The 12,198-nt window shown below is 41.7% G+C and overlaps 1 protein-coding gene across 1 annotated transcript in view; it reads right to left on the reverse strand.

Moving 5' to 3' along the window:
* The window catches only part of COL11A1 (collagen type XI alpha 1 chain), a 274,848-nt gene that overhangs the window by 126,728 nt on the left and 135,922 nt on the right, over window positions 1–12,198 (reverse strand). The window contains exons 26-28 of the mRNA XM_075002237.1: window positions 9,707–9,751; window positions 7,414–7,467; window positions 7,274–7,318 (exon numbers count right to left, since the gene is read on the reverse strand). Coding sequence (XP_074858338.1) covers window positions 7,274–7,318; window positions 7,414–7,467; window positions 9,707–9,751 — 144 coding nt within the window. The remainder of the gene's footprint in view (window positions 1–7,273; window positions 7,319–7,413; window positions 7,468–9,706; window positions 9,752–12,198) is intronic.

Here is a 12,198-nt window from a genome sequence, read left to right on the forward strand (position 1 = left end):
TGATGGGGATGGAAGCTCTCTCTCTGCCAAAAGAGCTTGTAGTAATGAGGCTCACTATAACGCTGAAGTGTGTCTGGTGAAAAAATATAGGTAATGTCTGTCGGGAATAAATGACCATATATTCTGGTCATTGCTAGTGATGCATCGTACTTCTTCCACAAAGGGTTGCACTCCTATAGACAATTTTTTTCTTTTCCCCTACAAACCACAGTCACTTATTATGGCCCAGAAACCTAAAACCATGGTGCTAGTTTTAGGCTATGTCTACACTAGAACACTACGTCGAAGTAACTTAGTTCGACGTAGAGACATCAAAATAAGCTACTTCAACGTGTAGCATCTACACATCCTCTGGGCCTGGTGCTGTCAATGTTGGGATGGGTAACATCAAAAGCCTCCCCGCAACCCTCCTGCCCCCCCGGAGAGTTTCTACACACAAAAGTGGCTATTTTCTAAATAAGGGGCCAGGAAACCCTGCAGACGCTAGTGAAAATACCCAAGAAAGGAAGTACATTGAAGTGCAAGAACTACAGAACGATTGCCCTAATGAGTCATCAAGGTAAAGTGCTGATGATGATCCTGACTGAGAGATTAAGATCACAGATAGAAGAACATATAGCAGACGAGCAAGCAGAGTTCAGAAAAGATAGAAGTACCGTACAGTCAGATATTGTCACTAAGACTGATAGCGGAGAAAGCTCAACAAAATAACAAAACATATACATTGCTTTGTTGGATTATCAAAAGGCACTTGACAGTATAGATCAGAAAGTGACTTGGGCGGTGTTGGAGTCATACGGAGTGGATAGCAGACTAATATGGTTGTTGAAAGATATCAATGATAATGCGGAGGCAGCAGTGAGAACATGCGGGGAGTTGGGAAGTTGGTTTAAAACGAGTAGAGGTACGAGACAAGGTGATCCAATATCACCAAGTATCTTATTGGCACATCTGGAGAGAGCGACGGACAAAATCAAGGAAGAGGTAGAAGGGATATCTGTGCATAGGAAAACAACTTGAGGTTCGCGGATGATATAGTTATCATTGAGGAAGATGAGGAGAAGCTAGCAAAAATGGTGCGGGCGTTGAACAAAGAAGGGAAGCAGTATGAACATCGATAAAACAAAAACAATGGTATTTGAAGATAAGGAAATAGGAAGGAAGATCAGTGTTGATGGTATTGAACTAGAAAATGTAGAGAAGTTCACATATCTGGGGAGCAACATAATGTATGATCTAGAATGTAAGAAGGAAATAGCAACTAGAATAGCGAAAGCAAGAGTGAGTTTGAAGGCGATGGATAAGATCTGGAAAAGCAAAGCAATTAGCTTAAGAATGAAGCTGGGTGTCTTGAAAACGTGTGTATTTAGCAGCATGTTGTATAGCTGAGACACATGGGTGATAACAAAAAATTCAAAAAGAAAAGAATATTGGCGTTTGAAAGGAGTTGTTATGGAAAGATTCTGAGAATAGGATGGATGCAGAAGGTCACCAATGAGGAATTATGTAGGAAGATACAGCCGAAAGAGAACCTGCTGCAGAAGGTTATAAAACGGAAGCTACAACTATATGGACATATTTGCAGAATGAATGATGAATGAAAAATCAAGACCCTAGAATTTGGCATAATGGATGGCTCGAATAGGAGAGGCAGACCCCACAGAGAATGGACAGATGACGTAGTAGATTGGTGCAGAGCTAGTCTACAGAGTGGCCGCGATCCACCAAAAGATCTCCATGAAGGACCCCCAGGCTTCCTGGTGCCAGGCCAAGGCATGCTCTTTGCATTCGAGACTCTGACAATGGGCCATATCTCCCTGTCTGATCTGACTTGTTTTTTCCTCTTTTGATACATACTCTTGATAATGGGCTATTTCCATCCTGACTGAATAGACCTTGTCAGCTCTGGGCCTCCCTTTTACTGGGACCCCACTCTTTAAATACCTCTCTGAACTCCACCACCCCCCTCCCCCGACTCAGGCATCTGATGAAGCGGGTCTTTGCCCATGAAAGCTTATGCTCCAAAATATGTGAGAGTCTATAAGGTGCCACAGGACTTCTTGTTGTTCTCAAAGATACAGAATAACATGGCTACCTCTGATACTAACATTTGAAGGACATTTTTCAACAGATGGCTAGCAGTGTTCCCTGTAAGCTGTGTGCTTTCGCAGCCACATAAGAAAGATTCAAATGCTGCCCACCTGACTGGAGAGCACCCACAGCTTGATGTTTTGTTTCTACTGATGCTGCACATTTGCACATGCTGTGCCACACATAAGATTTACCCTGCACATGGATGGAAAAAAATCCATACATGGATGGAAAAGATGAAAGGGACCATTGACGGAATGATTTTTGCACAAAGCACGAAGTGCTGTAATACACCATGATTAATGGGAAATACATACTAGCAGAAGGTTTTGGGTAACGGACAGGTCACTCTATAACCCAAATATTAAAATTCCAGAGTTACAAATACCCACTTATTAAGTTTTAAAGAGAGGGGTTAATCTAGCAGCACATCAGGAACATGGAAAAGTCTTTAGTTTTGAGTTGCTCAATTATGTCCAAAGAAAATATTCAAAACTATGAGGACACTTTGCATACACACAAGGATTAAAATCTATGCGTATCACAGAACAAGAAGATGCCAAATCAATCAATTTATTTACCTCTGTCTTCTAACTATAATGTGCCCTTTACAATAGTACTAGTGCGTTCTATATTTTCATAGAATCATAGGGCTGGAATGGACCTCAGGAGGTCATCTAGTACAGCCCCCTGCTTCAAGCAGGATCAACCCCTACTAAGTCATCCCAGCCAGGACCTTGTCAAGCCAGGACTTAAAAACCTCGAGGGATGGAGAATCAACCACCTCTCTAGGCAACGTATTCCAATGCTTCACCACCTTCCTGGTGAAGTAGTTTTTCTTAACATCTAACCTACACCTCTCCCTCTTTAACTTCAGACCGTTACTTCTTGTTCTGCCATCTGACACCACTGAGAACAGTTTCTCACCCTCCTCTTTAGAGCTCCCCTTCAGGAAGTTGAAGGCTGCTATTGAATCACCCCTAAGTTTTCTCTTCTGTAAACTAAACAAGCCCAAATCCCTCAGCTTGCCCTCACAGGTCTTGTGCTCCAGCCCGTCAATCATTTTTGTTGTCCTCCGCTGAACCTGCTCCAGCACATCCACATCCTTTTTCTACTGGGGGGCCCAAAACTGGACACAGTATTCCAGATGTGGTGTCACCCGTGCTGAATAGAGGGGAACAACTAATTCTCTAGATCTGCTAGAAATGCTCCTCCTAATGCACCCTACTATGCTGGTAGCCTTCTTGGCTACAAGGGCACACTGTTTACTCATATCCAGCCTTCCAGTCACCAAGACCTCTTGATCCCTTTCCGTTGTACTGCTGCTGAACCAGTCAGTCCCCAGCCTATAACAATGCTTGGGATTCTTCCGCCCCAGGTGCAGGACTCTACGCTTCTCCTTGTTGAACCACATCAGATTTCTTTTGGTCCAGTCTTCCAATTTATCCAGGTCACTCTGGATTCTCCCTCTACCCTCCAACATATCTACCTCTCCCCCTAGTTTTGTGTCATCTGCAAATTTGCTGAGGGTGCAATCCAGTCCTTCATCCAGGTCATTAATAAAGATATTTGAACAACACTGGCCCCAGAACTGAGCCTTGTGGCACTCTGCTTGAAACTGACCGCCATCCTGATACTGAGCCATTGACCACTACCCATTGGGCCCAACCATCGAGCCAGCTTTCTATCCATCTAACAGTCCAGGGATCCAATCCATATTTCCTTAACTTATGGACAAGAATGTTGTGGGAGACTGTATCAAAAGCTTTGCTGAAGGGCAGGTATATCACATCCACTGACTTCCCCACGTCCATAAAGCCTGTTACCTTGTCATAGAAGCTAATCAGATTGGTCAGGTAGGACTTGCCCCGGTGAATCCATATTGGCTACTTTTGATCACTTTTCACTCTTCTAAGTGCTCCAAAATGGATTCCTTGAGGACACCCTCCATTATTTTCCCAGGGCTTGAGGTAAGGCTGACTGTTCTATAGTTCAATGGATTGTCATTCTTCCCTTTTTAAAAGATAGGCACTACATTTGCCTTTTTCCAGTCATCCAGGATCTCCCCCGATCTCCAAGAGTCTTCAAAGATAATGGCCAAAGGTTCAGCAATGACCTCTGCCAATTCCCTCAGTACCCCTGGGTGAATCAAATCCAGACCCATGGATTTGTGTACATCTAGTTTTTCTAGATAGCTCAGAACCTGTTCCTTCCCCACAGATGGCTGACCTCCACCTTCCCGGACTGCATTGTCTAGGCCTGTTGTGTGGGGAGTTGACTTTGTCCATGAAGATTGAGGCAAAAAAAACATTGAGTACTTCAGCTTTTCCTACATCATCTGTCACTAGGTTACCTCCCTCATCCAGTAATGGCCCCACACCTTCTCTGATAACCCGTTTATTGTTAACATGCTTGTAGAAGCCCTCCTTGTTACTCTTCACATCCCTTGCCAGCTGCACTTCCAATTGTGCTTTTGCTTTCCTGATTACTCCCCGGCATTCTCCAGCCATATGTTTATACTCCTCCTTAGTCAACTGTCCATGTTTCCATTTCTTGTATGCATCTTTTTTGAGTTTAAGCTGAATAAGGATTTCCCTGTTAAGCCAAGCTGGTTGCCTACCACGTTTGCATTTCTTACTATGCAGAAGGATGGTTTGTTCCTGTTCCTTCAGTAAGACATCTTTAAAATACTGCCAGTTCTCTTGAACTCTCTTCCCCCTTCATCTTCATTTCCCAAGGGATCCTGCTCATCAGTTCTCTCAGGGAGTTGAAGTTTGCTCTTTTGAAATCAAGGGTCTGTATGTTACTGCTCACCCTTCTTCCTGTTGTCGGCATCCTGAAATCTACAGTCTTATGGTTGCTGCAGCCCAGGTTTCCACCCACTTCTATTTCTCCTACTAGTTCTTCCCTGTTTGTGACCAGCAGGTCAAATTGCACATGGCCCCTGGTTGGTTCCTTTAGCACTTGTACCAAGAAGTTATCCCCAACATTCTCCAAAAACCTCCTGGATTGTCTGTGTGCTGCTGTATTGGTCTCCCAACAAATGACCAGATGATTAAAGTTTCCCATGAGAACCAGGGCCTGTGATCTGGAAGCTTCACTTAGCTGCCTGAAGAAAGCCTCATCTACCTCAGCTTCCTGATCTAGCGGTATACAGCAGACACCAACTACAACATCACCTCTGTTATTTCCACCTCTAAGCTTAACCCAAAGACACTCTACTGGATTTTCTCCCTCCTTATACTTGAGCTCTGAGCAATCATACTGCTCCCTCACACAGAGAGTGCAACTCCTCCTCCTTTTCTCCCCCGTCTGTCTTTCCTAAACAGTTTATAACCTTCCATGACCGTGCTCCAGTTATGCGAATCATCCCACCAAGTCTCCGTTATTCCAACCACCTCATACTTCTCTGACTGTGCCAGGGCCTCTAATTCCTCCTGTTTGTTTCCTAGGCTTCTGGCATTAGTGTATAAACATCTTAGACAAGTGGCTGATTAGCCTACTTTCTCCTCGTCACCCAGGAAACCTGCATGATTGTTCCCTCCTCCTTCCCAGCTTACCTCAGGGCTTGTGTCACCTTCCCATGATTAACCTAGTTTCAAGCCCTCCTCACTGGGTTTGCAAGCCTGCCTGCAAAGATGCTTTTTCCTCTCTTATATTAATAATGATTTTATGTAACAGACATATAAACACAGCTGCAGCAAAATATGCTGTAGTGTGGAGGGTTTCTACATATGTGGTACATCACTGTCAGTTTTGAGGTAAGCACTAATATTTTGTGTCACAAAGCAGCTACTGTCAAACAACAGTTAGGATCATAGACAGTGGTGTTCTGGAATAGCATATTTTGAAATAATGTTATTGTGTAGACATAGCCTAATTCAGTATATATTTCTTTGTGGAAATATAGCTAGATATCATTATTTATTAATATAGAAAAAGCGTTATTTATTAATTCTTGTATGTCTGCTATATTTTGAATGACAGCTCATGTTTTTGTAAGGCTTGAATACATAATGAGGAATGTTGTTATAATGAACAAAATGTACCGTTTCTGAAGAATCGTAAGCAGGATTATGGTCTGCCTCCTTAGATTTCATGAGCAGCCCTGAAACAGCTCACTGGATTAATAAACTAAGATTTCTAAAGCACAAAATTCCCCTCAGGAGTTTGATTCTTCAGGCCAGTCTCCAGTACTGATGTCAAATGCAGTTTTGCGAGAGCAAACACTTACTCTTGAAAAATAAATGTACACTCAGTGGCAATAGACAATAGTGCCAGATATGCCTGTGTGAGATGGCTGTTTGAACTGCAGTTTGGGAACAGACTGACTGTAAAACTTTTGCATCCATTCCCAGAAAGACCATCCCAGTGCCAGTATTCTCTACCGGGCCAGAGCTAGCTCCATTTCCTCCTACTACAACACTGAGGAAAGATGGTAGGGCTGGGACATCCCTACACTAATCCCTAGCTGGTGTTTTGGCCCTGGGGAGCCATTGGAAGGCACTGGAGTCTGCATCTGTCAGGGTGTCCTCTAACTGCATACCAGAGGACTAGCTCTGCATACAGCAACAGAGGACTAGGGAGCAGGGGTGAGTTTTAATCACAGTTGCATGCACATTCGCTACTGGTGGTGTGCACATTTTTGCCATCACAAAGGATCTGGCCCAATGTCTGCATTTGAGATACCAACAAGTCTGGAAGCCAACAGAAGGTTTATGTTATAGGTTATATATTATGCTATCTAGTCTATAGTGTAAATCATAGTAGTGGAAAAAATCCACAATTGGCATAGGTGTGTGTTCACTGCTCAAGTGTGTTGGATGCAACAAGCTGCTACGAATCCACTGTATCCTCAGTGGGGGAAAGAGGGAAGGCTAATTTCCCGCAGCCCTGCACTTGTGTATAGTCCACTGCACCTGTGCAAAGTGGGGGCAAAATACAGTTGTTCTGAAATGGGTGTATTTTGCATGCCTTTTGTACAGATGTAAATAGTCATGCCAGGTGCAGGGCAGAGGAGAATCTGGCCTGGTATGTTCCCTGTGGAAGGAGAAAATAAACCAGTGTTATCTGAAAACACTTCTTGGGGGCAGGAAATAGAAGATGTAGCATTAAAAAGGAGACATTTGTTCACCAGAAAACACACACACACACACACAAGCAAGTCCAGTGTTATGTTTACCTTTTCACCTTTGGAGCCTTTGAGACCACGGACACCGTCAGCACCCTGTAGAAAACAAGGAGAAAATTCCTCTTTGTACAAAACCAAAACATTTCAAATACTCAGATTTTTTTGAAAAAAAAAAAAAAAAAGAACCATACCTTCACGCCACGAGGACCAGGATAGCCAATTGGACCCTGAGGACCTAGGGGCCCCTAAAATACATTGGTTTACAAAAAGCCCATATGTTAATGAGTTAACAAATCATTCTCAGAGTGCAATCTGCTTACCGTAACTGTACCACATATACTCAAAAGGAAGACACTGGAATTATACAAGGCAGACAGACTTTTCTAGGTGATGGCCCTTAAAAACAGCATGGGCATATCAAAGTGTTTTCATGTTTTATGCGGATCTATATAGAGTTTTGCTCTGGATTTCTATTTTTGGGAATTTCCTATGAAGAGAGGGAGGGATAGCTCAGTGGTTTGAGCATTGGCCTGTTAAACCCAGGGTTACAAGCTCAATCCTTGAGGGGGCCCTCTTGGACAAATGGATTTAAAAAAAAAAATGGGTGGTGGCGGTGGTGCTTGGTCCTGCCAAGAGGGCAGGGGACTGGACTCAATGACCTTCCAAGGTCCCTTCTAGCTCTCTGAGATGTGTGCTAAAACAAAGCCACAGCATAACCAATTATCATTTTGAAAATATAAGCAGAAGCACACCAGTGTTAATGATGTCTGCATGGAGCAGAAACTATGTGTTAGCAATAAAGCCACAACCCTCCTCCAACATTTAAAAAAAAAAAAACCCTCAAGTTTATATTCCGTGCCATACTCTGCCCTCATATGGGTGTTTACATACATAAAGATGCTTTAGAATTTAACCCTATTTTTCAGTGTTTGTATTTTCCTTAAAGTAAGAAATCAATCAACTGGGGTCTCTTCTGAAAATTCTCCAAGGTTAGCAAGGTCTGATTTAAAAATTCTGAACATTTAATTAGTAATGACTGGGGATTTTGTGGCATTTATTGTTTCTTGGTGCTTCTTCTTTTAATACAAATATAGATTTAATTATACCTTTGAAAACAGCACATCCAGCAAGGACAAATCTTTGCCTCTTTAGTAATACACCCTGTTTAATAATACTTCTTTGCCTCATACTAATGAAGAAGTCTGCCAAACCTGTAACAAATGACAGCAGAGGGCCAGATTCTGATAAACTGATTTATACTATTTATATACTCTGTTGTCTTCAACAGGACTGCTTTGGATGTACTGTGTTATTCAGCTTGAGTCAGGATCTCAGACTCTTTCCCTAATATGGCAGAGCTTTATAAGCTCTTTAAATCATAGAATCACAGAGCTGGAAGGGACCTCAAGAGGTCATCGAGTCCAGCTCCCTGCCCCAAGCAGGATCAATGTCGACTAAGTCATCCGAGCCAGGACTATGTCAAGCCGGGACTCTGGGTAAAGAGATTCCACCACCTCCCTAGGCAAATCATTCCAGTGCTTCACCAACCTCCTGGTGAAGTTGTTTTTCCTAATCTCCAACCTATTTCTTTCCTTCTGTAACTTCAGACCATTATCCCTTTTTCTTCTGTTTGTCACCACTGAGAATAGCTTTTCTCTATCCCTTTTAGAGCACTCCTTCAGGAAGCTGAAGGCTGCTATTAAATCACCCCTCTGTCTTCTCTTCTGTAAACTAAATAAGCCCAAATCCCTCAGCCTCTACTCATTGGTCATGTGCTCCAGCCCCTTCATAATTTTTGCTGCCCTCCACTGAACCTGCTCCAGCACATCCACATCCTTTCTATACTGGGGGGCCCAATACTCCAGATGTGGCCTCACCAGTGTCGTATAAAGGGGAACAACAGCCTCTCTAGATCTGCTCAAAATGCACCTTCTAATAGACCCAATATGCCATTGGCCTTCTTGGCTACAAGGGCACACTGTTTACTCACATCCAGCCTTTCATCCACTATAATCCCTAGGTCTCTTTCTGCTGTATTACCGCAATGAAGAAATTACTTTCCATTCCCACTGACTTACTGAAAGTGCTTGAAAAACCCATTGCATGTGCATGTCTGTAGAGCCCCCTATCAGAGCTTCTCAGTAGTCTGAGCAGGTAGTGTATACCATAAAACTGAAAACTCAGAGAAGCTGCAAGTTATCTGTCTGCAGCATGTGATGGTTTATTATAGCCAGCGTAGACATGAATAAATATATATACACAAGAATGCACTATTAAAGTAAAACTGCTTGTGGAGTTAACAGACTGGCACTCAATAAATATGGTTGTCATCATGTCCATACTGTGAATCAGTGATGCATTTTCTAACATTAATGTTCCCAACAGCTCTTAGAGAAAGAGATTACCCGCTTGACAAATTTAACAAGCAATCAAATAAATAAAAAATGAACAGGCAGTTGTTTACAGAAAAGTTTTGAAACTTACCAAAGCACCTTTCTCTCCAGATTGCCCCTCTTTGCCTGGGTGACCCTGATTATGCAAAGAAAATATTTGTTGAAAAATATTTAGTTTGTGAAAAAAATCTTTCATAATACAAATAAAGTGGTTTTAAATTCTTGAATATCATCATGACCCCAAATCCAGCCCTGTTTCTGAAAAACTGCATGAAAAATACACCTTTGATTCTAAGAAAAGATTTACTGGTTCAGTATAGAACTGGACAGTAGTTGCCTTGATGTCACTTTTTTAAACAACAGCTTGATCATATCTAAGTTAATATTTCACAAGCTCAAATATCATTTCTACAGTATTTTGAAACAGACTCCATGATACAACTTAATTCAGATATATCTAACTCATTTGAACAGTTTGCAAGCATTGTCTGGGAAGCCAATGAAGAAATTGATCTAGTCTCATTCATAGCATTAAATAAATACTTTTCCTTTACATCATGAGCTATTGGTTAAATTCTATATTATTGGTATAGTTATATAGAAAACTCTTACTGGAAATGCATGCCAAGAATTAAGCATTTGAGAGATACAAATCACCAAAAGGTTTAAGGCCCCATGGAAGACAGGATTGTATTTTATTTGTTACCAAAATTTACACTACAGTGACATTAAAAATGCTAATGGAAGACTATAGTATGAGGAAATCTACAAGAAACACTTGTCTACACTGTGTATATTCAGTTTTATTTGAAGGTAAGTCTTTAGTTTTGCTAAGCTTATGGCCATTTCTTAAACATTAAACTTTTTGTGATATTAACTTCCAAAAAGTGTTTTCAGTATGGCAAATTATACCCTGTTTTAAGATATTTTCCAGCCCTTAAATTATAATAAGCCTCTGGTTGTAACGTTTAGTTTCCTAACTGATAACACTGATTAAAATATTCTATTAATTAATTTTATATATAAATCTTATTTGTCTAGGCATTCTAGAATAATATTTAGGGTTAGGATTAGGTACCAATAAATAGTCTTGCTCACCTTAAAAAGCAATATTTATTTTCTGTGTTACTAAAATAATCCAAATTTCAAGCAAAGGTGATCTTATTGTACATAAGGTTATAAATCTTCACCCTACATGGAATGTCTGTGATTCTACATTCATTAAGGATGAGGGTAGCCAAGTGTTTCAGTGTCTTAACCTTCCTGCCCTGCATGTCAACCAAAGAAAGACAAACTAAGGAGATGACTCTCTAGAGAGACAGAAGGGAAAAACGCACATGCAGACACATGACTACCCATGCTTATCCAGTCTTCATTGTATTTGTCTTTAATTCTGATTTTTGTGCGTGACAAAATGAATTCTTTTGAAACAACAATTTTTTCTGGAAGGGCTGAGAGTTTTTAGAAGCCAGAAGAACTGCATGAGCGGACAAAGATTCAGATCTCTAATAATGCCACAATACGCATGGCCAATCATCTGTGATGGTATGCTACAATAGCAGGTGAAAGAGAGACAGATGGACAGACTTTCATCTTTCCAGTTAAATGCCACAGGGGCAACGTCTATAGCTCTTAGCCTTAAAAAATTCCTGTTCAGGCCACTGGAGTTTTGCTTGTAATTTGACCTTAAAAAGGGGGAAAACATGAAAGAAAAGGGAATAGTGGGAAAAGGACTGAGGGGGATCGTGTGAGGAATTATGCTGCTTGCAATCAAGTGGCCCTTATTGGTGGTAAAAACATGAACATTTTGACACAAGAAAGCTTTCTTTCCTTTCACCCTGGTCTGATATTAGGTGCATTGGTTTTATAGTTACTAGTTTTAGGATCTGATCTTGAACGATAACGTGAGTAATTTGGTCCCAGTAAGTATCTTTGTTGGGTGTTTGTACAATTTGGTGGAGTTGCTCACAAGAGTCCAATAACATCTAGGGGTAAGTATTTACATGATGGGCCATTTCAAAAGGAAGCCAAGTTTCCTAATGTTCAGATGATTCTCATTCTGGCTATGCTTTGCCCCAGTGCAGAAACTAAAAGAGATGTCCACTTCCGTGACATCACATGGATAAAATCCCTTCTCCAGGAGAATTTCCTCGTGGTCATATATCTATACTTTATTCCCCATTTATACAGTAAGTGCTGTGTTACCTGTGCTTGGATAACCAGCAACTTCTATTATCTAGCACAGCAGCCCATGTGGCCTCTTGGCAGGTGGCCACAGGGCAGCTGCACTACTGGCAGCAGTGAGGCTGGTTTCCCTGCAAGGGCCAGCATCCCAGTCAGAGCCAGCTGCCCTGCAGGAGCTGGTGTCCCAGCCAGGACCAGCTGCTTTGCCAGGCCAGATGCCTTGGGGCAGCACTCAACTAACTGGAAAATTTGATTATCTGGTAATCCCCATTCTCCAGGGATGCCAGATCACCAAGCTTGTATTGTACTGCTACTTAGATATAAACAAGACAGTGGATCTGATCCACTGTCTGTCACTCTGGCTATTGGTTTATCACAGAATGTCGTTGCAGATGTTGC

This window comes from Carettochelys insculpta, chromosome 9, assembly GCF_033958435.1.
Source record: "Carettochelys insculpta isolate YL-2023 chromosome 9, ASM3395843v1, whole genome shotgun sequence".
Classification (NCBI taxonomy): Eukaryota; Metazoa; Chordata; order Testudines; family Carettochelyidae; genus Carettochelys; species Carettochelys insculpta.